This window comes from Miniopterus schreibersii (assembly GCF_964146895.1).
Source record: "Miniopterus schreibersii genome assembly, chromosome: 5".
NCBI lineage: Eukaryota > Metazoa > Chordata > Mammalia > Chiroptera > Miniopteridae > Miniopterus > Miniopterus schreibersii.
Genome location: NC_138106.1, coordinates 49,825,822 through 49,848,966, shown reverse-complemented (window position 1 = coordinate 49,848,966; position 23,145 = coordinate 49,825,822). Strand labels below are relative to the sequence as shown.

The 23,145-nt window shown below is 35.1% G+C and overlaps 1 protein-coding gene across 7 annotated transcripts in view; it reads right to left on the bottom strand.

Moving 5' to 3' along the window:
- Positions 1–23,145, bottom strand: part of GSK3B (glycogen synthase kinase 3 beta) — a 165,849-nt gene that overhangs the window by 127,152 nt on the left and 15,552 nt on the right. For 4 of the 7 annotated variants that reach the window (XM_081137568.1, XM_081137569.1, XM_081137573.1 and 1 more), the window contains exon 2: positions 9,986–10,036. The exons of the other annotated variants lie outside the window; for them this stretch is intronic. In XM_081137568.1, coding sequence (XP_080993694.1) covers positions 9,986–10,036 — 51 coding nt within the window. The remainder of the gene's footprint in view (positions 1–9,985; positions 10,037–23,145) is intronic. 7 annotated transcript variants of the gene reach the window in all.

The following is a 23,145-nucleotide window of genomic DNA, read 5'->3' as shown; positions in this document are numbered from 1 at the left end:
ACTCATGCATTCAACAAGGGACAGGGGCTGAAGTGGGAGGAGAGATGGGAAAATAGTATTTATTAAACACTTGACAATAAGTACAGTGTTAGATATATATTTCACTTACTCCTACCAATCCCACAATGCAGTTATCATCATCCTTTGTTTCACAGAGAATATTTAACTCTAAGTCTATACTTTTCTACTAACTTCTTCTAAAGCAACCTATTCTAATTAAATAATTGTATAAGTAACCATTAAATGCACTGTTCATTTTTCATCAGTTTTTGTAGAGTAAGAGCTCAAAATTTCTTGGGTGAATGAATGAATGAGCAAGGAAAATAAACTCAAGTACCATCTCCTCTGTGACCTTTCCTAACCATTCTAAACTACAATGACTATTCCTCCTTCTGGAGTCACACTGACTGTCTCTACCTGTGGTGTCCAATAGAATAGTCACTACATGAGGCTACTGAACACTTGAAAATGGTTAATCTGGATTGAGATTTGCTGTAATACATAAAGACTTTGAAGACTTAGTATAATAACAATCTCAGGTTTCTTATTTCATTTTAATAATCATAATTCACACTTGAACATGCTCCATTAAAAGAAGACATCAAAAGAGCATTTTTTTAAAATTGTGCTAGATCAACTAGACACCTACATGCAAAAATGAATAGAAACTGAGCTTATACCTTTCACAACAAATTAACTCAAAATGGATCAGAGACCTAAAGTAAAACGCAAAACTACGGAACTTCTAAAAGGTAACAGGAGAAGATTTAGGTGAATTGAGTTTGGTGGTGAGTTTTTAGATACAACACCAAATCACAAATCCATGAAAGAAAAATTCATAAGTTGGACTTCAATACCTATCTCATAAGTGACTTGTACTCAAAATACACAAAGAATGCAAAACTCAACAATAAAAAAACCACCCCATTTAAAACAGGCAAAAGACTTGGACAATTCACCAAAGAATACATACAGATGGCAAATAAGCGTATGAAAAGATGCTCAACATCTTTTGTCATTAGAAAACTGCAAATTAAAACAATGAGATACCACTACAACCCTATTAGGATGGCTAAAATCCAAAACAATGACAATACCCAAGGCTGATGAGGATGGGGAGCAATAGGAACTCTCACTAATTGCAGGTGGAAATGCAAAATTGTACAGTCACTTTGAAGGACAGTTTGGCAGTTTCTTACAAAACTAAACACTCAGCGTACAATCCAGCAATGGCACTCATGGATATTTACTCAAATGAGCTGAAATATGTCCACTCAAAAACCTGCACACAAATGTTTATAGTAGTAGCTTTGCTGCTATTTGACAAAATGTGGAAGCAACCCAGATGTCCTTCAATAGGTGTAAAGATAAATCAAGCCTTGGTATATTCATACAATGGAATATTATTCAGCAAAATAGAGAAATAACTATCAAGCCACAAAAAGACGTGAAGGAACCTTACATCCATATTGGTAAGTCAAAGAATAAAGTCTAAAAAAGGCTTTACAAACTGTATGATTCAAATTATACAACACTCTGGGAAAAACAAAACTATAGAGATACGCAGTAAAAATATTCGCGGTTGCCAGGGATAGGAGGGGAGTAGGAATTAACAGGTGGAGCACAGATAATTTTTAGGGCAGTGAAACTATCCTGGATAATATTATAATGACGGATACATAACATTTCACATTTGTCAAAAGCCATAGAACTATCCAACACAAAGAGCAGGCCTTAATACCAATTATAAATAATAAAAGAGGGACTTTAATTAATGACAATGTATCAATATTGATTCATCAATTTTAACAAATGTACCACACAATGCAAGAGGGAGTATGTGAAAATTCTGTGTACTTTCTGTTCAATTTTTCTGTAACTCTGAAACTGTTTTAAGAAATAAATGCATTAAATAAAAAAGAAAGGCATTACAGCACAATGATTCCAAGCCAATTGAGTGTGATCACTAGGAAAAATATGAGGGAACAGAATAGTTTGAGTTTTTATTCTGCTTTGCTTTTGTTATCTTCTTATAGATGCCTGGTCCCTACCCCCAAATCTAATAAAAATAAAAACCTTTGGTAGGACCCTAACATGTATATGTTTATAAAAGTTCCGGGGTCTACTGTCAACATGATGCAAAAGAGCCAGAACTTGTGAGTTAAACAGATGGGTCTGATTGCTGCTTTGTATTAACTAGAACATAGCATAACTTCTTTGTGCCCCAGTTCCCTCAAATGTAAAATGAGAGGGTTAAACTTGACAACTTGACAGAAAAGAGCATGAACCAAATACTACAGTCACTTTCAGCTCAAAATTTCTTTCTCAACTATATGAATATAACTTTGAACTAAAGTAATTTATAAACCACAAACTCCTTTACTTATCTTAAACCTAATGAAGATAGACAAACAGAACTTTCATTGTTTTAACTAAGGAGATACAAACGACAGCCAAACTGTCTTACCTGATCAAATAAACCAATGCTTTTTCTACCACAATTCTATCCCCACAAGTACAAGAGTATTTAGTCTTTTGCAGCTGTTTGAGGCTTTCAAAAAGATCATCAAGACTGTAAGATAAGAATCTGAGATAACTGTAAGAAATCAGATACATTCAAGAAGGCAATCCAATAGATAGGATGCCATTATCTCTTACTGGTAGCAAATTTCCCATATTTCCTAACATTCACGTGAGCAAAGGACCAGCACACACTAAATCCAGTGCCAGCATGGTTCAATTTCCATGTCTGAACATTGGTCTAAGCATCATGCTGAATGTGAAAAGTCTCATCCTAGAAAACTAAAAATTATCATCTATCCTCAGCACTTAGTACAAAAAAGAGCACCCGTGTACCACATAGCATTGTATATAATAGACAATCAAGTATTTTTCCACTTATAGTTATCTAATAGTTGTTGAGCATTTACTATATGTCAGGTAATATACTGAACAATGGAATAGAATAGTGAACAAAACCAAGTCCCTCTTCTCATGAAGTTCAGACTCTAGTAAGGAAGATAAACTAATATATGCCACATGGTAATATATGCAATTTTTTAAAATAAAGCAAGGTAAGGGGTAGGGTATTTACTGACTGGGAGGAGCCACAAGAGAGCCTTCTGAAATGATGATAAAAATGTTCTATACTTAGCGTGATATGAGTGAGTGGTAGTGTATTCACTGAATTTTGGACTTAGGCTTTATGAAACCTGCTGTATATAAATTATACTTCTAAGTGTTTTTTCAGCTGACTAAAAGACTGACCCCTGCACTCTTATGTTCACTGCAGTGTTATATATAGTAGCCAACATATGGAAGCAACCCAAGTGTCCATCAATAAACAGGGTAAAAAAAGCTGTGATACACACACACACACACACACACACACACACACACACACACACACTCTGGAATATTACTTGGCCGTAAAAAATAATGAAATCTCACCATTTGTGACAGCATGGATGAACCTAGAATAAGTCAGTCAGAGAAAGACAAATACAGTATGATTTCACTTAGAATATAAAGAACAAAATAAATGAACAAACAAAACTGAAACACACTCACAGACACAGAGAGCAAACTGGTGTTTGCCAGAGGGGAAGGGGGATTAGGGGACTGGGTGAAAGAGGTGAAGAGATTAAGAAAAATTGGCAGTTACAAAACAGTCATGGGGATGTAGAGTACAGCATAGGGACTATATACAGTCAATAATATTTTGATAACTATGAATGGTACCAGGTGGATACTGGAAATATCGGGGGAATATACTTTGTAAAGTATAGAACTGTCTAACCACTATGCTGTACACCTGAAACCAATGCAAAATAATAATGAAAGTAAACTGTAATTGAAAAATTAAAGAAGCAAAAAGAATTTTAAAAAAAAGACTACTGCACCCCACTCCAAAGACGATTTCCTCTTGATTTCCACAACTATTAATATATTCTCAGGTTTAGGGGCTAAATCCTCATAGCTAAATAAAATTACACCTTCTAGAACCACATGCATTATTTTATGTTTCATTATATATATTTAACTTTACAATATGTTTACCTCTATTATCCCACAGTTCTACTCTTAAAGCCAATCATTTAATAAGCACCTACTGTACCTAACATACAAGCTAGGGCAAATGAAAACCAAACTCTTGCCTCTACTGACACAAAGATAAAAACAGAATGGTTTTAAAAAGGAGTTGTATAATTAATCATGAATGATAAATATTTAAAGGAATATATATGTCTTTTTTAAAAAAAAATCTATAGCGTGGCCAGTGTGGATCAGCTGGTTGAGCATCGTCCCATGCACCAAGAGGTCACCAGTGTCATTCCAGGTCAGGGCACATGCCCAGGTTGTGGGCTCGATCCCCAGTAAGGGACGTGCAGGAGGCAGCAGATCATTGTTTCTCTCTCATTGATGTTTCCCTCTCTCTCCCTCTCCCTTCTTTTCTCTCTAAAACCAATAAAAAGCACATTTAAAAAAAAACAAAAACCCTTATTAAACTATTTAGTGCTTCCTTTCCCCACTGACCCGAAATGCCAGACAGAGTTTCTGTTTTAGAGAGGAACGCAAGAACTATGCACTCAAACCACTCAGTGATCCATTAAGAGCAAGTCCAGCATAGTGACCAACAGTCCATCACCCCTTATCAGGAAGAAACACCCTGCAGTAAAGAGTCAGAGGAAATAATCTGAGAGCCAGAAGAGTCATTTCAGTGGAGTGGAGTGCTAAGGGTTACTGCAGCTAAATTAAACTAGAGGATACAATCTTTGTGAGGAAGAAGAAAATTAGTGGGCCAAACACTGAAAAGGTCTAACAGGACTTAGGATACTCTAGGCAGAATGAACATAAACAGAAGCACAGTAGTTAAAAACATATGACAGCCAGAACAGCTAAATCCATAGAGACAGCAAGCTGATTGGTAGCTGCTAGAGGCTTGTGGGAGGAGGGAATTGGGAGTTAACAGCTGACGTGTACAGATTTTTTCTTTTGAGGTGATGAAAATATTTTGGAACTTGATAAAGGTAGTGTCTGCACATTGTGAATACAAACATGCCACTGAATTGTACAGTTTAAAGTGGTTAATTTTTTGTTACATCAATTTCATCTCAATTTTCAAAAAACATATGACAGGAAGAAAATCAGTGGGCAAGTCAGGAAAGAGAACACTGGGAAATAAACCTGTATAGACTATGAGAAATCAGATTACTAAAAGCCTTCAAAAAAGGCAGAAAATTTAATCAGATTTAAACAGATAACACAGACTCTTTTAGGCATCTCTTCCAGGTTTCTTAATTAAATGGGACATAACTCAACTGTTTAATTAGGGAACCCAATTTGTATCATGTGAGGAAACTGACTGTGAAGGAAATAGGATAAAAGCTGTTGCAAGTATAAGCACAACTACTCAGTGGAGTGGATATGTGCTTTATCACCAATAAAGTGTGGGTTTTTAAAAAAGTATATAAATGGGTAATTTTAAAAGCACAATGCTAGATGTGGGAAATTGCAGAAGTTCTCCCAATTTTTCTGGTCTCCCTACATTTGCACCCTTTGCAATGTCACTTTGTAGTCAGTCTTTCCCCACCTCTTGAATCTGCACTGGACTGATATAACATGCTTTGGCCAACAGAAAGACTGAAAATGAGTTTGCCAGTTTTGAGCCTAGGCCTCAACAACTTCTGCATGTGTCCACACCTCTCTTGGAAATATGCTCTGCCACACTGAAACAAGCTCAAGTCAGCCTGCTGTATATCCAGAGACACGTGGCCCCAGTCACCCTGTTATCTAGCTGATACCCAGCCAACCACCAGACTTGAGAGTAAGACCACCCAAGACAAGCTAGCCTTAGACTATTTACTAACTAAGCCATGAGAAATATGAGCAAGCCCATATACAATCACTTAAGCCTGGCAGAGATGGTTGAACTACTTGGCTGATCCAAAGACTCAACAGCAGTAGCAAACAAATGAAGTTTTAGAGTGGTTTGTTATATATCAACAGCCAACATATACTAATGATAGCACTGATAACAAAAAAGGAGCATTAATCTGGCATGAAAACTAGAGTTAGGTCATCAAAGACTAATTTGTTAGTGTGGTTTAAGTTTTATAGATATACACCCTATAACTTAAAGAGAAAAATAAAACTTAACTTTTAAATTTCTACAATTACTCTGTGATTGGGAATCTGAAAACTAATGTATTAAGCCACCACCACCCTTTTACTAAAATTATAGCAACTTAAAACCATCATAAACACAAATGCAATTTTTGATAACATGACGTGTCTCTGGAGAATAACTATTACATGACAGTAACTGACTATACATAGAGGCGAGGTATTTTTATGGCTGAAACTGAAGTTATTAGGGTTTTTTCCTTTTAGATAAGTAAATTCTCCAGGAGTTTCTGTATTTTTCAGGTATTACTATGCAGGCTTAATTTTCAGAAGCACTTGACCATTAATACAAGGCAATCAAACCTTACTTCAAAAAGTCAAAAATTCTAAACCATACTAATTCAATATCTCCCATAAATAGTACACGTTTTCTCAACTGACAGGCATCTAACATATTTCGATATACAACAGAGATCTCCTCTCTTCTCCTCAATGAAAAACTAGCACTGTTTTAATGATCAAGTCACTGATCTATCACTGCCAATGTCAAGAAGTTCTACCTATTGCTGAGAGGGTAATTTTGTATGCAAGGTAAGAACCAAGGCACTCATGACTGCAGACATAAATAGGAGGTACTTTTTTAAAAAAAGGCGATGAAGGCTTTGATAATTTTTAAAGTCATTTCTGAATTTCACATGATCTTTTTACTAAACCAGTTACCAATAAAAGTAAAATCCATTTTTAAGGCATTTAAAACAAATGAAAATTCCTGTGTGGGTTGAATAGCATTAAACTTTAAATACATTTAACACATCCAGAGAAATTCTCAGAAGGAAAAATTTAATCGACTACATTTAAACATACTAAATGCTCTTTTTTATAAAGGAGGTCTGTGAGTGTCAGAGAAGTCCAATGTCCATGACTACCTTACAAATGTACTGGTACATTAACAACAGCTACCAAAGAAGGATTTTCCATATATTAACGCTTTACTACATCAAAAAGGTACAGATTTTCAATTGTTCTCTAAAATATTTAAAATAGCATAATGTATTTTATAGAAAGAAGAAAAGAATGACTAAATTGACAGTTATTAAAAATCCTAGATAATTTCACTCTCTCTCTTTTTAAGAGCACTAGTTTTATATATAAAAAGGTGAATATAGGCTTTCTCAGACCATGGCACAAAACCTAACTTCCTAACCTCCAAGTACTGCCCTGGGTTAAATTACAGGTAACCCACTAGTTTTGATACTAAGCCTACAATATTCATGAGCCTCACCAGGTTACATTAATTTCCTGGCCTAAAATAGCAGGTCTACAACAGCTACCCCTCCTACTCTCTTTTTCTCTCTCTCTCCCCACAAGTAAAATATCTTATACCATAATTCTAGGTCATTTTTTACCCCTCTCTCATTTAAAAATATTTTTTAGCATTCAATCCAAAAATAAAGGGATTACAGAACCACCTCAAGAAATAAAGTGTTTTCTAAAACCTCTATGAAAAACCTATCCTACAGAGCTATAAGAACCAACTAACTTACCTCAGAAAATAAATCTCCTTGTTTATACAGGGCTTGGCAAAGATAGGTTTACAGTTGTTTGTATGGAAAATAATACAATAAATAAAATAATAAACTCTGTTCCGTGTACTCACAACTGTAAACCTACTTTTTCCCCACCCTGTATATGCTGAAAATTCTCACTGCCCTCCCAGACACACAAAATTTACAGTATGACTATTTTTTTTAAATATATTTTTACTGATTTCAGAGACAGAGAGAGGAAGGGAGAGGGGAAGAGAGACAGAAACATCAATGATGAGAGTCACTGATCGGCTGCCTCCTGCACTCTCCCCACTGGGGATCGAGCCCGCAACCCAGGCATGTGCTCTGACCAGGAATAGAACTGTGACCTCCTGGTTCATAGGTTGACGCTCAACCAGTGAGCCATGCCAGCTGGGCCAGAAAATAATTATTAACAGCTAACATGTATAGAACCTACCTACTCTGTGCCAAGCTGTGTTTTTCACGCATTACATCATTAACCTCCACAACAGCCCTGTGATGTAAGTACTAGTATCATTAGAAGAAAGTCAAGTTCTGAAAGTAAGTCATTTACTCAGGTTCAGAGTTAGTAACTGTTGAAATTGGGACTCTAATGCAATCTAACTATACAGATCTCTGCATTCTTTAAGTGAAACAGCAGTAGAAAACCATATATATTACAGACTAAGCTTTATAGAAGCAACCCCCCAGTTTTTCCTTACGATATATAGTACTGATTAAAATTAGTAATCTCATTCAGAGCACAAGTTTAACACTTTGGTGATATAGATTTCCATGTTCACAGATACTTAGGTACGGCATATTTTTAGGAAGAGGTGGTATTACTGCTAAGACCAACCACATTAATGAGTTAGCAGGGTGGGAAAGGAGACACGTGCACACAAGGAAAAGATGAAATTGCTTATTAAAAAGCTACTACACGATCATATGAAATAGTCCTAAACTGTAATATTTTAGAACACAGCTGTTTCTATATCCTTCAGTAGAACAGTAAAGTAACTGATATTCATGACAACTGAAGTAGAGCAGTTCCTCCAAAAACATGACCATCCTGTTATAACATTAACAAGATGCCATAGGAACTCAACTGTTGTTTATATCAATTGTCCTATAGTAAAACTGATTTTCTTATACGTAATTTTGCTTAAAATCATAGAACCTATCAACATTGAGAACTCACAGTATCATAACATGGAATAAAAAAATCATATTCAGTATTATCTAAAATATAGATTTTAGGATAATACCTACAGTTTGAAATCATTTTTCTAGAAAGTTCAAGAAGATGGTATTTCCCCATCTCTCAGTTCAATCTCTTATTTTCTCCTCTCTTCTTCCTTAGAAGATAATTTTCAAATCCCTGTTTTCTCTCTACTTCTAACTTGCACACCCCAGTTTAATAAAGGCAAGCCTCTCAAAGAGTACCCAACACTCATTATCTTTGACTTTCTCACCTCTGTTCTCTTTGCTATAGTTTCTGTACCCAGCTTCCCAGTTAAGTTGTTTTTTCTAAAGTCATGAATGCCTCTCTATTCCTAAATCTTACAAACAATTTTCAGGTCTTATTTGTCCTTTTAAGCAGGATTTAACATTTCAGATCCCTTTCTCTCCTACCCTCATCTTTTAAATTCTGGTCAGCTGTCTTTTACACTTCCAATCTTCTGTTTCCCTCTTCTTACTACTTTTTGCAGGACTCATTTTCCTCCTCCTGTCTCTCAAATGCTGGATGGTTCCTGACCTTCTTCTCTTAAGAATTCTCAAAAGATGATCTTAACCTCCACTCAACCATGCCATATACTATATACTTCTAACTCTCTAGCCCATACAACTCCCCTGACATCTTTCCAAAGCCTCCCACATCCCACACATCTCCACTAGAATATTTCAGGCCCCTCACTCAACATGCCACTACTGAACTGATCTTGGAAAGCCAAAGAATAGAGCCTTGGAAAGTGTACATGTACAGGGAGTTTTATTTTGTTAGGAGTAGAGGATATTCCCTATTGTCCACTGGGTGGATGATTTTGTTATCCTAAAATCAATATCCACCCAGTCTTTCATGACAAAAAGCTGGGGATCATTCCTGACTCCTTCCTTCTCTTGACCCAAACAGCCAAATATATCATCAAATACTAAAGGAAGACTGTAAAATGTTAGTATTTTCAAATCCCCTCCCTTCTCTTTACTCCCTCATCATTTCTCAACAATAGCTTGTTTAGGCTTTCCCATAATATTCGTAATTGCTTGTGGCTATTATACTTATCATATAACAAGTATATTTCTTCATTGACCTGCAAACTTAGTGACAGGAAACCGTGTCTTGTTCTTTTTATCCAATGAACCTAGGAACACATAAAGGGTAATAAACATAAGTCTGGTGAATGAATGATTCCAAGAAGCTAAATAACACCTCAAAAGTTATAAAATTTATTAACAGTAAAGAAGGAATTTATCTGTAGTTTATCTTGCCAGCATTTTCCTTTTCTTTTTTTTAATCCTCATCTGAGGATATTTTTCCATTGCTTTTCAGAGAGAGTGGAATGGAGGGGGAGAAACATCGATATGAGAGAGACACATCAATTGATTGCCTCAGCACATGCACTGACCAGAGCCGGGATCGAGCCTGCAACCAAGGCACGTGGCCCTCAGCTGGAATTGAACTTGGGCAGATGCTTTAACCACTGAGCCAAATTGGCTACGGCTTTGCCAGCATTTTTCAATACTGAAGTGCCATCCTAGTACAGCAATAACAGAGTCTCAGCAGAACTCTGCATATTCAAAGTGACAAGATATTCCTTTCTTTCTTATGTTTCTATGTACATTTTAAATTTTCTACAATGATTACATATCACTTTCATAATTGGTGAGAAAACAATGTTTTTAGAGCAAAATGCCACAATCAACATGAATGAAAAATCTTTTAAGGACAATATGTTGTGAAACTGGAAGTTGGGGTGGAGTGGATGCATCAGGAATCTAAGAGAATACACCAAAAAAGAGATGCTGCTTTCAATGAACAGTTAAGCTCACCCAGTAACTGTAAATAGGTGTACAACTTCATCCTAGCCAGTTAATGATTTACATGACAATGGATCTTTCAACAAAAGATGTTGGCTAATGGGGGGGCAGGGAATATATGAAAATTTGTATCATTCATTTTCCAGATTTAAATTCGGTCATAAAAATACAAGAGGAAAATTTAAGTGAATATTCGCATCAACCATTTCAAGATGTAGTCTGAATTTCTTTTAGGGGGCCCATGAAGCCAAAACTATTTTCATAACAATAATAAGATGACACTAGTTTTTTCATTATCATTCTCTGGAGTATACAATGGAGTTTTCCAGAGGAACATGTCCTGTTTGGTAAATACTGGAAGAGTTTAAGTGCAGAGGCAGACATGAGAATCCAGCTATCTTCCATTAAGCCAAAGAGAGCTGCAAAATTGCAAAAATTCTCAATAATATTTTTATTTGGGAAAATACGTTTTTGTTTCTCTTTCATTAAAAATGCTTATGTTAACATGTAAACGACTTATTGTTTCTTAGTAAATTAATAAATATTTATAAATTTCTCCCTTTTAATTTCTAATGTGGCAAATGTCTACAGATGTAATCCACATGAAAAAGAGCTCTTCAGGGTCCTCATTAGTTTTTAAGAGTAAAAGGGGTCCTGAAACCAAAAGTTCAAGGTCTGCCAATTTATATAGTTTGAGGAGGGGCAAGTTTCTCCAAGCATGACCCCAAAGCAAGAAGACCAACCAAAAGATATGTTGTTATAAATATTTTAAACTTCTACACATTGAAAAATAAACATAAGCAAAATTACAACAAAAATTGACAAGTTGGGGAGAATACAACATACAACAACAGGTTCACAGTATTTACATATAAAGAGCTCTTTCACATCACTAAAGAAAAGACAAACACCCTCCAAAGTAGGCATGAAGACATGAAAACTAATGGGAAAACAGTACAATACACAAAGACCAATACACATGTAGAAAGATAACCCTCAAATTTATTAGTAATCAAAGCAATGTAAATTAAAACTGATTAAATCAGCAACGGTGTTTAAAAATTATGCCAAATTCAGTAAGAATGCAGGGAAACAAGTGTCCATATAAGTATCTATTAGGAACATAAATAGTTACAACCTCTTTAGAAAGCAACCTAGAAACATGGATCTTCTTATTATCTGATGATTTAAAATGTTGTATATGGGAAGATATCTTTGATTTATTAAGGTTTTAAAAAGGCAGTTAAAATTTTTGATGATTGATCTCAGTAAAAGACAACACACCTATGTGCTAAGAACTAGAATGTGCCAGGAATTTTAGTTATACGCCAAGCATTTTATACGCCTTATCACACTTAATCTTCAAAACTCTATGATGTAACAGGCTGCCCTCTATAAATCTCAGTTCTCTCATCTGCAAAACTGAAGTAAGTAATTTGCCCCAAAACCATGAAAACTTCAACTCACAAAACCATTAGATATTGAGAACAGATTTGACTCCAGGTTTCACATTCAAACTATATATTGTTAAATACCACCTGTACACTGAAAGTTAACAATAAATCAATACAACTATCTCCTCACCCCTGCTGCCTGTCTTCTTTCTCTTTTTTCTTTTCTCTTCCCTTTAATCTTTTATTTCTTTCTACAACGAACATATCTTTTCTTAAAATAAGAGTAGTTTTATTTTGAAATACTCTAGCTCAAAAGCCAAAGATTCAACTTTGTAGGGGGAAACTTTGCAGCACAGCGCTAGCCAGTTTGGCTCAGTGGTTAGAGAGTGTGAGCCCTCGGACTGAAGGGTCTCAGGTTCAATTCTGGTCAAGGGCAGGTGTCTCAGGGTTGCAGGCTCAATCCCAGGCCCCAGTAGAGGTGGGTGTGGGAGGCAACCAATAAATGTGTCTCTCTCACATCAATGTTTCTCTCTATTTCAGTCTCTCCCCCTCCCCTGCCTCTTCCACTCTCTCCGAAAAGCAATGGAAAAAAATACCCTCAGGTGAAGATTAAAAAAACAAAACTTTGCAGCACAACTTCCAAATTCAAGACATCTTGTTACTTAACATTATCTACAGACAAATTAAAAACAAACAAACAGCCAGGCCGGGCGTGGCTCAGCAGTTGAGCGTCAACCTAGGATCCAGGCCATCGGGGTTCGATTCCCGGTCAGGGCACATGCCCGGGTTGCGGGATCGATCAATGACTCTCTCATCATTGATGTTTCTATCTCTCTCTCCCTCTCCTCTCTCTGAAATCAATAAAGATATATTTTTAAAAAAAACACAAACACACAAAAAAAACAAAAAAAACGAGTATCAGCTTCCTTTGGGAAGTTTCACAAAAAGTTTATGGACTTTAGCATCAATATCTGGTTTAAAATCCACAATAAACTATGAACCTTAAGCAAAAATTATTTAACCTCTCTGAAACTCAACTTTCTTATTTATAATATATTGATACTATAATAATTCCTACCTCTCAGGATTATAAGCACTATGTAAAAAAAATAAAAGCGTAAGATATAATAAATGATAATTCCTTCAAAAAAATATACATACATACAAACTCTAGCTCAATAGCAAATTGATATTAAATTTATGCTGTGATTATACATCTTTTCAATAGTAAATAGATCATTCTCACTTTCAATTTAAATGCAAAGTCAAAAATACCCAAGAAAATTAATTTTCCTGCCCTTTGGGAGATCCCAAGCCTAGGAGGAGCACTGTGAAACAAACATTTTTATTGTCTCTTCATTAGTGAATCTATCCTACTTGACTTTTGTATCCTCAGAAATCTAACAGAGTGCTGAGAGTATAGCTGGCCTAAAGTGTTGGATGAATAAATGTGGAGACCTTGGAACACCTAACACACTGTCTAATGAGTCCCATTACCACTCCAATCTAAAAGCCTTCACACAAAGCTGTGGTGCTAATTAACATTCAACAACAGTTTTGATTTCAACAAAGCAATCATATAACAAGTTTCATCTAACTCATTCCCTCACAATTTCTTATTTCCAAAGAAACATACCTTAAAACACAAAGTCCCTGGGATGAATCTAAAAGTCGGAGAACAAGAGAGGTATTAAAACTTAGCTCCCTCACAAAAATCAAAAAGGCCAGAATCTCACAGCAAGCTAAAAGGTTTTTCCTGTACTTATTAGTCTTTTTTTTGGTATTCATTTAGCAATAGTCAATAGGCAATATCATAAAGTTAGGTTAATAATTAAATAATCCCTGTTCTGGGATTGATTATTCAGAAAAAAATCAGAAATTCTACTTGTCTATAAATTTAATTTTATTACTAGAACCTAAATGAAACAGCCATACTATAAACTAGGAAATAAACCCTAATCTTCTGTAAACACTTACATTTGACCTCCATCAACTAAATAAAGCATTTAATCATACTACAAATACTGAGTGCCCACAACTTGATTATTCAAATAATCCCACAATGTGCCAGGCATTGCTTTAAGCTCTGGCAACACACAATGTACTATGGAAACAAAAATCCCTGCACTCACTGGAGCTTGTATCTTAAAGGGGGAAGCAGGGAGAACAAACAAAATAAGTAAATTACACATTACAAGGTGCTAAATGTTTAAAAGATGCAGAAAAGGGGAATAAAAAGTGCAGGGTCAGGGAGAGCAGCTGTGGTTTTTAAAATAAGGGGTCACACGGCCAGGCGTGGCTCAGCAGTTTAGCATCGACCTAGGATCCAGGAGATCACGGTTTGATTCCCGGTCAGGGCATATGCCCGGGTTGCAGGCTCGATATCCCCAGTGGGGGGGCATGCAGGAGGCAGCCGATCAATGACTCTCTCATCATTGATGTTTCTATCTCTCTATCCCTCTCCTTTCCTCTCTGAAATCAACTAAGATACATTTAAAAAAATAAATAAAATAAGGGGTCAAAGAAGGCTTCACTGAGAAAAACATTTTAACAAGGTCTGAAAGAAGAAACTACATAAAACTAGCACCCATTCTCGTCCTATATAGATCAGACTTATTAGTATAGCAGCAACCTGGTGAACTAATTTTCTCAATTCCTGAAAAGGGTAAGAGAGCAAGAAAGACTCAAAATGACTGGAGAAAAACCAATTCTCAAGAAGGTGTAACAATAATTATAAGAGTTACTTTACTAAATTCATACTGGAAGAGTAAAAATACCTAATTATTTTAATATCATGAAAATATAGCTCTTTTTTTAATCCCTTTCTCCCTCCCCCCCCTCTCGTCCCCCACCTCCCTCGCTCTCTCTTTCACTTATGATAAAATTTCATTACCAGCAACCGCAAAATTAACATTTAAAATTTTTTGTTATTTTACCATTGCCAGGCTTCCAACTTTAGATACCTAAGCTTAACTTTCTACTCTTTTCCAGTTCTAACACCCAGAAAACTCCATCAAATTAGCAATAATCAAACACCATGCTTCATTTTAATCCCTATATTATTTATTTTAGGGAGGGAGGGGGAGGAGAGAAGAGGGGAGAGAAAGAAACATGAATGTGAGAGAGCTCCACTGATCAGCTGCCTCCAGCACATGCCCTGACTGGGGATCAAACCTGCAACCTAGGCATGTGTCCTGATCACAATCAAACCTGCTACCTTCTAGTGCACCGGACAATGTCCCAACCAACTGAACCACACCGGCCAGAGCTAATCTTTATTTTATTTGTTCACCAAAAGTTACTTTTAGATTTAAATTGTCACTAATGGGGTTTCATTTTAAAAGTTCTTAGGGGATTTACTGTTCAGAAATCCAGAAACAAATCCTTTTGCAAAACCAAAGGACATTTTAAAAAATAACTTAGGTTTCCTGATAGACAACATATATTTAGTAAAACAAATAAAACTAATCTATATTTGAATAACAGTGTTATAACTGGATTATAAGTATAAATATCTTGAAGAAATTGTTTTATCTCCCTATATTGTTGCAGTCAATGCAATCACAATGCACATACTTCTTAACAATGTGCTGTTTTAATTCATTCTTATTATGAATTTATTCCCATGTTAAATATTCTTCCACATCATCCTTTTTAATACTATAGCATAAATACCACAGAATTATTTAAAAAATTAAATAAGTGTATACTGTATGCCATGGTGGAAGCACCATTTAAGTAGTTTTATTATTATTAGTCCCAGGATTAAAATTTTCATATTCATGATATCTAAATTTACGAGCCTATCCTAATTTTTTTTTCTTAAAATAAAGTCCCAGAAGAACTTCAACTCTGCCAAACAGCCCTCAAGAATATACAAATTTATTTTCCTTCGGCAACACATCTCCCAAAACCCTGTCACCAACTATTACAGTATATTTTTAAATTTTTGCAAATGTGATTAAAGAGCAAGGGCGTTTTTTCTCATTTTATTTTTGTGTTTCATTGTTTATCTAAATTGAACACTCTTTTCACAGGCTGACTAGCTTTATTTCTCCTTATGTGAATTGTTTGTCAAAATATTTTAAAGTGAATTACTCCAATACTCCTGGTAGGAATAGTCATATATTAAATTTGATTAAGGCACATGCACTACTATTCTACATAAACACATTTGCTTATGTAATACACTTTAAAAAAAAAAAGAATTATTCAGGTATAAAAAGCAATAAAGAAGAGCTCCATATATTATGGGTGATTTCCAGGATTTTTGTGAAGTAAAAATGCACTCATTCCATAACCCTCAAGTTAGTATCTTCCATTAATATTTTAAAAACAAAAGCTAGTGCCAAAGTCTAAGGTGGGGATTCAAATTAAAGTCTTTAAAACTACTGAATTATCAAACACACAGTATCTCCATTAATACATTTATTTCAAAGAATAGAGTATTGACATGAAAAAAGTTCATAATATATTAACAAGTGAAAAAAGAACACAGAACAGTTTGTATAGTATGATCCACTTATAATTTATATGGCAAATATTAAACAAATAGAGTTGGGAAGAAGAGGGAACCAGTCGCTGTCCTAGGTGCTAGGAACCCAGTGGTGAACGTGATAGGCAAGGATTTTTCCTGTTCTCATAGAGCTTACATTGAACTCTGGTTGTTAATAGGCATTCTGACTTTATTTGGATTTACTTTTAATATTAAGCCATAATACATTACAATGTTGAAATTTTTCTCAATTGCTTTCCAATATAAGTTTGAATCTAAGGAAAGAGGAATATAGCTAACACACTACTTTCTGGATTTTAGAGCAGTAATTATGATACAGAAAATTTAGGAAGTTATACACACACACATAAAATATATTTCCTAGTATTAATGAAGGAAGAGAAAAAAGTATCAAAATGATTTTTGTCTTATTTATACTCAAGAAATGCTTCATTATCCAATCTAAAGTTTAATTGATATTTCATTATAATATTAAGTTGCAGAATATTAATAATATGATCTCAATGTTTAAAAAAATTATAGTAGTATATATAAATGCTGTACACTCCTACAAATGTCTTGAACTAACTTATCAGTAGTAATTTCTGGAGATAGGCGTAAGCGGAAAGTGGGCAGATAAGAATCAGAGAAAACTTTACACTTTTTATTGTGTATGCTTCTATACTGTTTGAGTATTTGTGGTAAAATAATATTTTTATGATAAAAATGAGAAATAAAATACTTTAAAGTTTCAGTACCAGAAGAACCAGGCATTGGGCCCATCAAAATTTCCCTATGTAGCACCTTAATGTCCATCAATATGAAACTGTTTGAATAAAAAAGTCGGTGCTATGCAGATATAAAAAGCAATAAGGAAGAGCTCCATATACGAGTGATTTCCAGAATTTCTGTTAAGTAAAAAAACCCAAAGTGAAAAACAAAGTATAAGTTTTGCCCAGCTGGGCGTGGCTCAGTGGTTGAGCGTCGACCTAGGATCCAGGCGATCAGGGTTCGATTCCCGGTCAGGGCACATGCCTGGGTTGTGGGCTGCAGCCGATCAATGGCTCTCTCATCACTGATGTTTCTATCTCTTTCTCTCCCTCTCCCTTCCTCTCTCTGAAATCAATAAAGATGTATTTTTAAAAAAAACAAAAAAAAAACAAAGTATAAGTTTTATCTAAGAAGGAGAGAGAAATATGAAAAAGTATACATATATTATTTTTTTTAATAATCAAAAACTAATATAATTGATTACCTCATATCATAGTTTTGGTTTTGGAACCATGTAAATTTTTTACATGATTATAAAACAAAATTAAATCAAAATGAAAATACGTTACTACCAAAAATTGACAGCAAAATAAACTATATGTCAACTGAGTGACTTAACCTCAGAGAAATCATTTAAAATGATTTTAAGACAGTAATTTGACTATAAATCCCTAGAATTTAAAGTAATTGCAAGATTTCTTAAATTGTTTTCAGCATTTTCTACAATTTCAAAATAATAATACTATTAATATGTACACGGATATATATAAAAATAATAAAGCAAGACATTCACTACTCTCAAGATTTTCAGCATAAAAGAATTATAAATGTAAAGCTTAAAAAATTAAAGGGAAAATCTTAAACCCCTAATCTGAAAGATATATGTACCCCTATGTTCATTGCAGCATTATTTACAATAGCCAAGATATACAACCAACCTAAGTGTCCATGAACAGATGAATGGATAAAAAAATTGTGGTGTGTATATATATACAATAGAATATTATTCAATCATAAAAAAAGAATAAAATCGTGCCATTTGTGATAGCACAGATGGACCTCGAGGGCATTATGCTAAGCTGAGTAAATCAGAGAAAGACAAATACCATATGATTTCACTTATATATGGAATCTAAAAAAAAATCACAAAGGAACAAATAAAACTCACAGACACAGAACAGACTGGTGGTTAGCAGGGGGAAGGAGGGTGGGCAAAATGGGTAAAGGGGGTCAAGAAGTACAAACTTCAAATATAAAATAAGTCATGAGAATGTAATGTACAGCATGGCAACTATCGTCAATAATATTGTATTGCATATCAGAAAGTTGCCGAGAGAGAGTAGATCTTAAAAGTTCTCATTACACACACACACACACACAAATAGTGGCAGATGTATAACTTTGCAGCATAATACAATTTAATGTTATGTCAGTTTTACCACAATTTTAGAAAATGGCATGTGGTAGTGATTTTTCCTCAAATAATTTTTAAAAAAAAGATTTCGAGGATCTCCTTATGCCCACCCTACACACACACACACACACACACACACACACACACGATAGAGAGGTATCATCCTATACTGAAGCCTTTGTGATATTTATTACTAATAATAATAATAGCAGCTAAAATTATTATGTGCCAGACACTGTACCAAGCACCTTACATGCATAATTACCTCCTTTAAGCTTTACAATCACCCAGAAAGGTTAAGTATTATCACCACTTCCAAATAATGAAACTGAAGGTATAAAAAGTAAATTGTCTAAGCTCACTATACCTGACCAAAGGGGGGGGGGGTTTGTTCTGGGCTTATGATGTCAAAAATAGATATAAAGCTATACATACCTAAAGATACATAAAATCTCACTCAAAAAACCCTTTTATTTACAGAGTATTTTCTGAAACCTTCCTTTCTAGAACAGATGTTCATCTATGCAAAGGAAAGGATGAGGAACATGTGTCAACCAGTCAATTTATCATCCTTTCCTTTTTCCCTAAATAGGGCAGCTTAGTCTCTTCCCCAGTATTCTGCTAAATTAGTGTTACTAACAAGTAAAACCTCAATTGGCAGTTCATTACAATCACATAGCAGCATAGTAAGGTCTAAAGAACAAAGATTTAAGAATCAGAGGGGTGAGGGATCCATTTCCAGTTCTGCCATGTTACTAGTTTTCTATCTTTTACCCTCCAGAAGGACCTCAGGTTCCTTGTCTGTAAAATGGACATATCACTTAGGCCCCGTGGAGTAATGCTCTTTAAATGCGGGCTCCCTTCCCTTCTCTTCTAAAATAAAAGCAAGGTCCAATTACCTAAGGCAGAGCTTCCAAAGCGTGACCCAAGGAATACCAATCCTTCAAGGGGTTCTAAAAGCAGCATTTCCTAAACTTCACTAGCCACAGAACACCTATTACAGCATAACATTGTTTAGGAAACACTGACCAAAGGACTTTCATATAGGTTAAAAAAAAAACCTTGCTTCAGATTCGATGACAGTGCTTTTGGCCCTTCATTTTTATCCACTATCTAGTTCCTGCCTTCATTCTGCATAGTTGAGCTGGCAAAGCAATGAGCCTACTAGACATAAGAATATTCCATTTATTAATAATTGTACATTAAAATTCAAACATCCTCTTGTAAGTGTGGTCCAAAAAATCCAACTGCATGAAAAACAGGGCTTGTTATTGCAAAGTTAACAGAAAACAGTACTGTTCCAGTTACACAGTAGAGGAGACTGCAAAGGATAAGTTCATGTTTCTGTTTCCATTTACTAGAATTGCATGAAACAAACCAATTATTACAAACAAAATGTGTATCTGGCCTCATCTTCAAACATTAAGTCAGGGTAGAGGGTAGGAGCCAATTATACTGAATCTGAATTTTATATCACAGAATTTTATTGTAATCTGACACTTAAAACATTCATCAACTAAGAAAAGTTCCTCAGTGAAACAGAAAATTTCCTCTAAATCATGAGAATTATAAATCAACATTTTAAATTAATATTTAACTTTTCAAAAATTATAAAAATACTTAAAAAGAAAAACATGATTATGAACTGATGTATTAAAAGTTGACCTCAGCCCTGGCATGACTGTTGGAGTGTTGTCAGATACACCAAAAGAATGAAGGGTTCAATTCCCCGTCAGGGCATATATCTAGGCTGTGGGTTCAAGTATGGTCGGGGAGAGAATGGGAGGCAACTGATAGATGTTCCCTTCTCTCTCTCTCTCCCCTCTCCTCTCTAAAAATAAAAATATATATATCCTCAGGTGAGGATTTTAAAAAAAAAGTTGGCCCCAGCCAGGCGTCGCTCAGCGGTTGAACATCGACCTAGGATCCAGGAGATTGAGGTTTGATTCCCGGTCTGGGAACATGCCTGGGTTGCGGGCTCCATCCTCACTCGGGGGCCTGCAGGAGGCAGTCGATCAATGACAACTCTCTCATCATTGATGTTTCTCTCTCTCTCTCTCCCTCTCCCTTCCTCACTCTGAACTCAATGAAGATATATTAAACAAAAAAAAAAGTTGGTCTCTATACTTAAGATTCAACCTTTTATATTTCTGATTTTTCAACAGTCAGTATTTTTTAAGTGCCAACCAAAGAAAGATCTTCATGTACAAGAATAATATAAAGGAACAACAAAAAAAGTTGAGACAAGGGACCACAGTTAACAAGAAGTATGGAAGCTAATGACATCTAACACTTGCCTGAGTCAAGATATGATGTGTAGATAACTAGGCTCAAAATTGGTAACTTCAAGTTACCAGAGCTGGCAAGGCTCCATTTCTGTACAATCATTCACATTCTCTTAGGACAATAAAGTAATTAAGAATAAGAGCTCTAAACTAAATTACCTGGGTACACCCACCAGATCCACAAACTTTTTTCTAATTAACTTCTTCCCCAACCCTTACACCTCTGGTCTACAGCAGCATTTTTCACCTCTTCCCTAAACTTGAGAATGTACACAGGATTTCTCAGGTATATGTGAAAAACAGAGTTTTTTGGTTTATTTTAAATTGGGACATAAAGTAAAGCCACATTTTAAACAATATCTTACTTCTAAATATGTACTGATGGCTGTCAAGCTGTACAATTTATATTAATGCCATATACAGCTGACCCTTGAACAACAGGGGGCTAGAGGCGCCAAACTTGGCTCACCAAAAACTTAACTACAGTTGTCCCTTGGTATTCAAGGGGGATTGGTTCCAGGATCCCTTGCAGATATCAAGACCCTTATATAAAATGGCACTGAACAATGCATACAGTGAGCCCTCTACATCCACAGATTCCCAGATGCAAATCAGAAATACTGTTTTTGATCCGTGGCTGGCTGAATCTGTGGATGTGAAACCCAGAGATATGAAGGGCAGACTGTATATTTATTGAAAAAAAACATATAAATGGACCCACACAGTTCAAACAGTGTGGTTCAACGGTGAACTGTGTAAGAGTCAGGGAATCTTCTGCCTCTAGGATCTTTGTTTTATAAGGACCTCAGAAACTGGCCCACCTGCTCCTATTTTAGAAATCATGACATACACCCCCCCCCCTTTGTTTCTTACTAAGTATTCATTCTCCACTATAGCAGAAATATAATACTAGAACATTTCCTCTATCCTTTGAAAATGCACAGCCATTCTTTAATTTTCTAGAAACTGACAGGAGGTAAATATATATGTAATATTAAGGTCTCAAAAGTCTCTCAATAAAGATTATCCCTGATGTTCAACTGAATAATAGAACTATGCTTTGTTCTTCAATACCTCCTCTTGGATTTCAAAAAGGGCAAAGCAAGCATTTGCTACTTACAGAGAAAATTAAAAAATATCTTGTGTCTAAGTAGCATGCCCTAGACCAGCCAAACATCTCTCAATGTACAAAATTAGTCACACAGGCAGATACTGTGTTTATCAGTAAAAATCAATTATTATCCTAACATGATTTCTCAAATCCAAATATAAACAGCAAAATTAAATAGCTATTTAAGAAGTTGGATTATTTAGTAAAAGAACCCATATTGTTTATTAATATTTCTAACTCTCTGGGAAAGCTCTTAAATTGATATACTTAAATGCATTTGTACATCAAATAAATATTATCTTAGAGACGCAGAAAAAGGTCCTGTAAAAATTAAAGTTTTCGTAAGTCCCCACAATACAATTACAAGTCTAAGTACATCCATGATGATGGAGCCAATCTGTTCATACTTAAATATTATCAGTTTACATTATCTCTTACAGGATAAGCTACTTGAAAATAAAGAAACTGATTTGTCAGGTTTCATTGTTCTAAATCACTCTTCTATACTCTCCAAATAAAATCCTGGAAGGCTTGGGGGTAGACAGGTTCAATGTTTCAAAGGTACTATGCTTACCAACTAGTGCAACCTAGTACCCAAGTTCTTTCATTCATTCAGCTATACATCCAAAGAGTTCAGAACTACTCGGTACTAAGCACATAGTATAATAAGTGTCTATAACCTCTGTCTGTTTCCTTTTCCTACTATTATTCCTTCATGTTTAAACAAAACCCCTGTTTAACTTTATAAATTCTTGTATCAAAACTTAAATGTTCCAAGAAACAGTAGTGATAGTTTGGTGACCTAGCAACTCTATATCGTGTAACCACGATGTATATAGTATTCATTTAACTACCATGACAAATTGCCTTCAACTCAAATATGTACTAAATAACTCCATATAAAAAAGCACTGTGCTCCACACTGCAAAAAATACAAACCTGAGTAAAATACTTTTTTGCCAT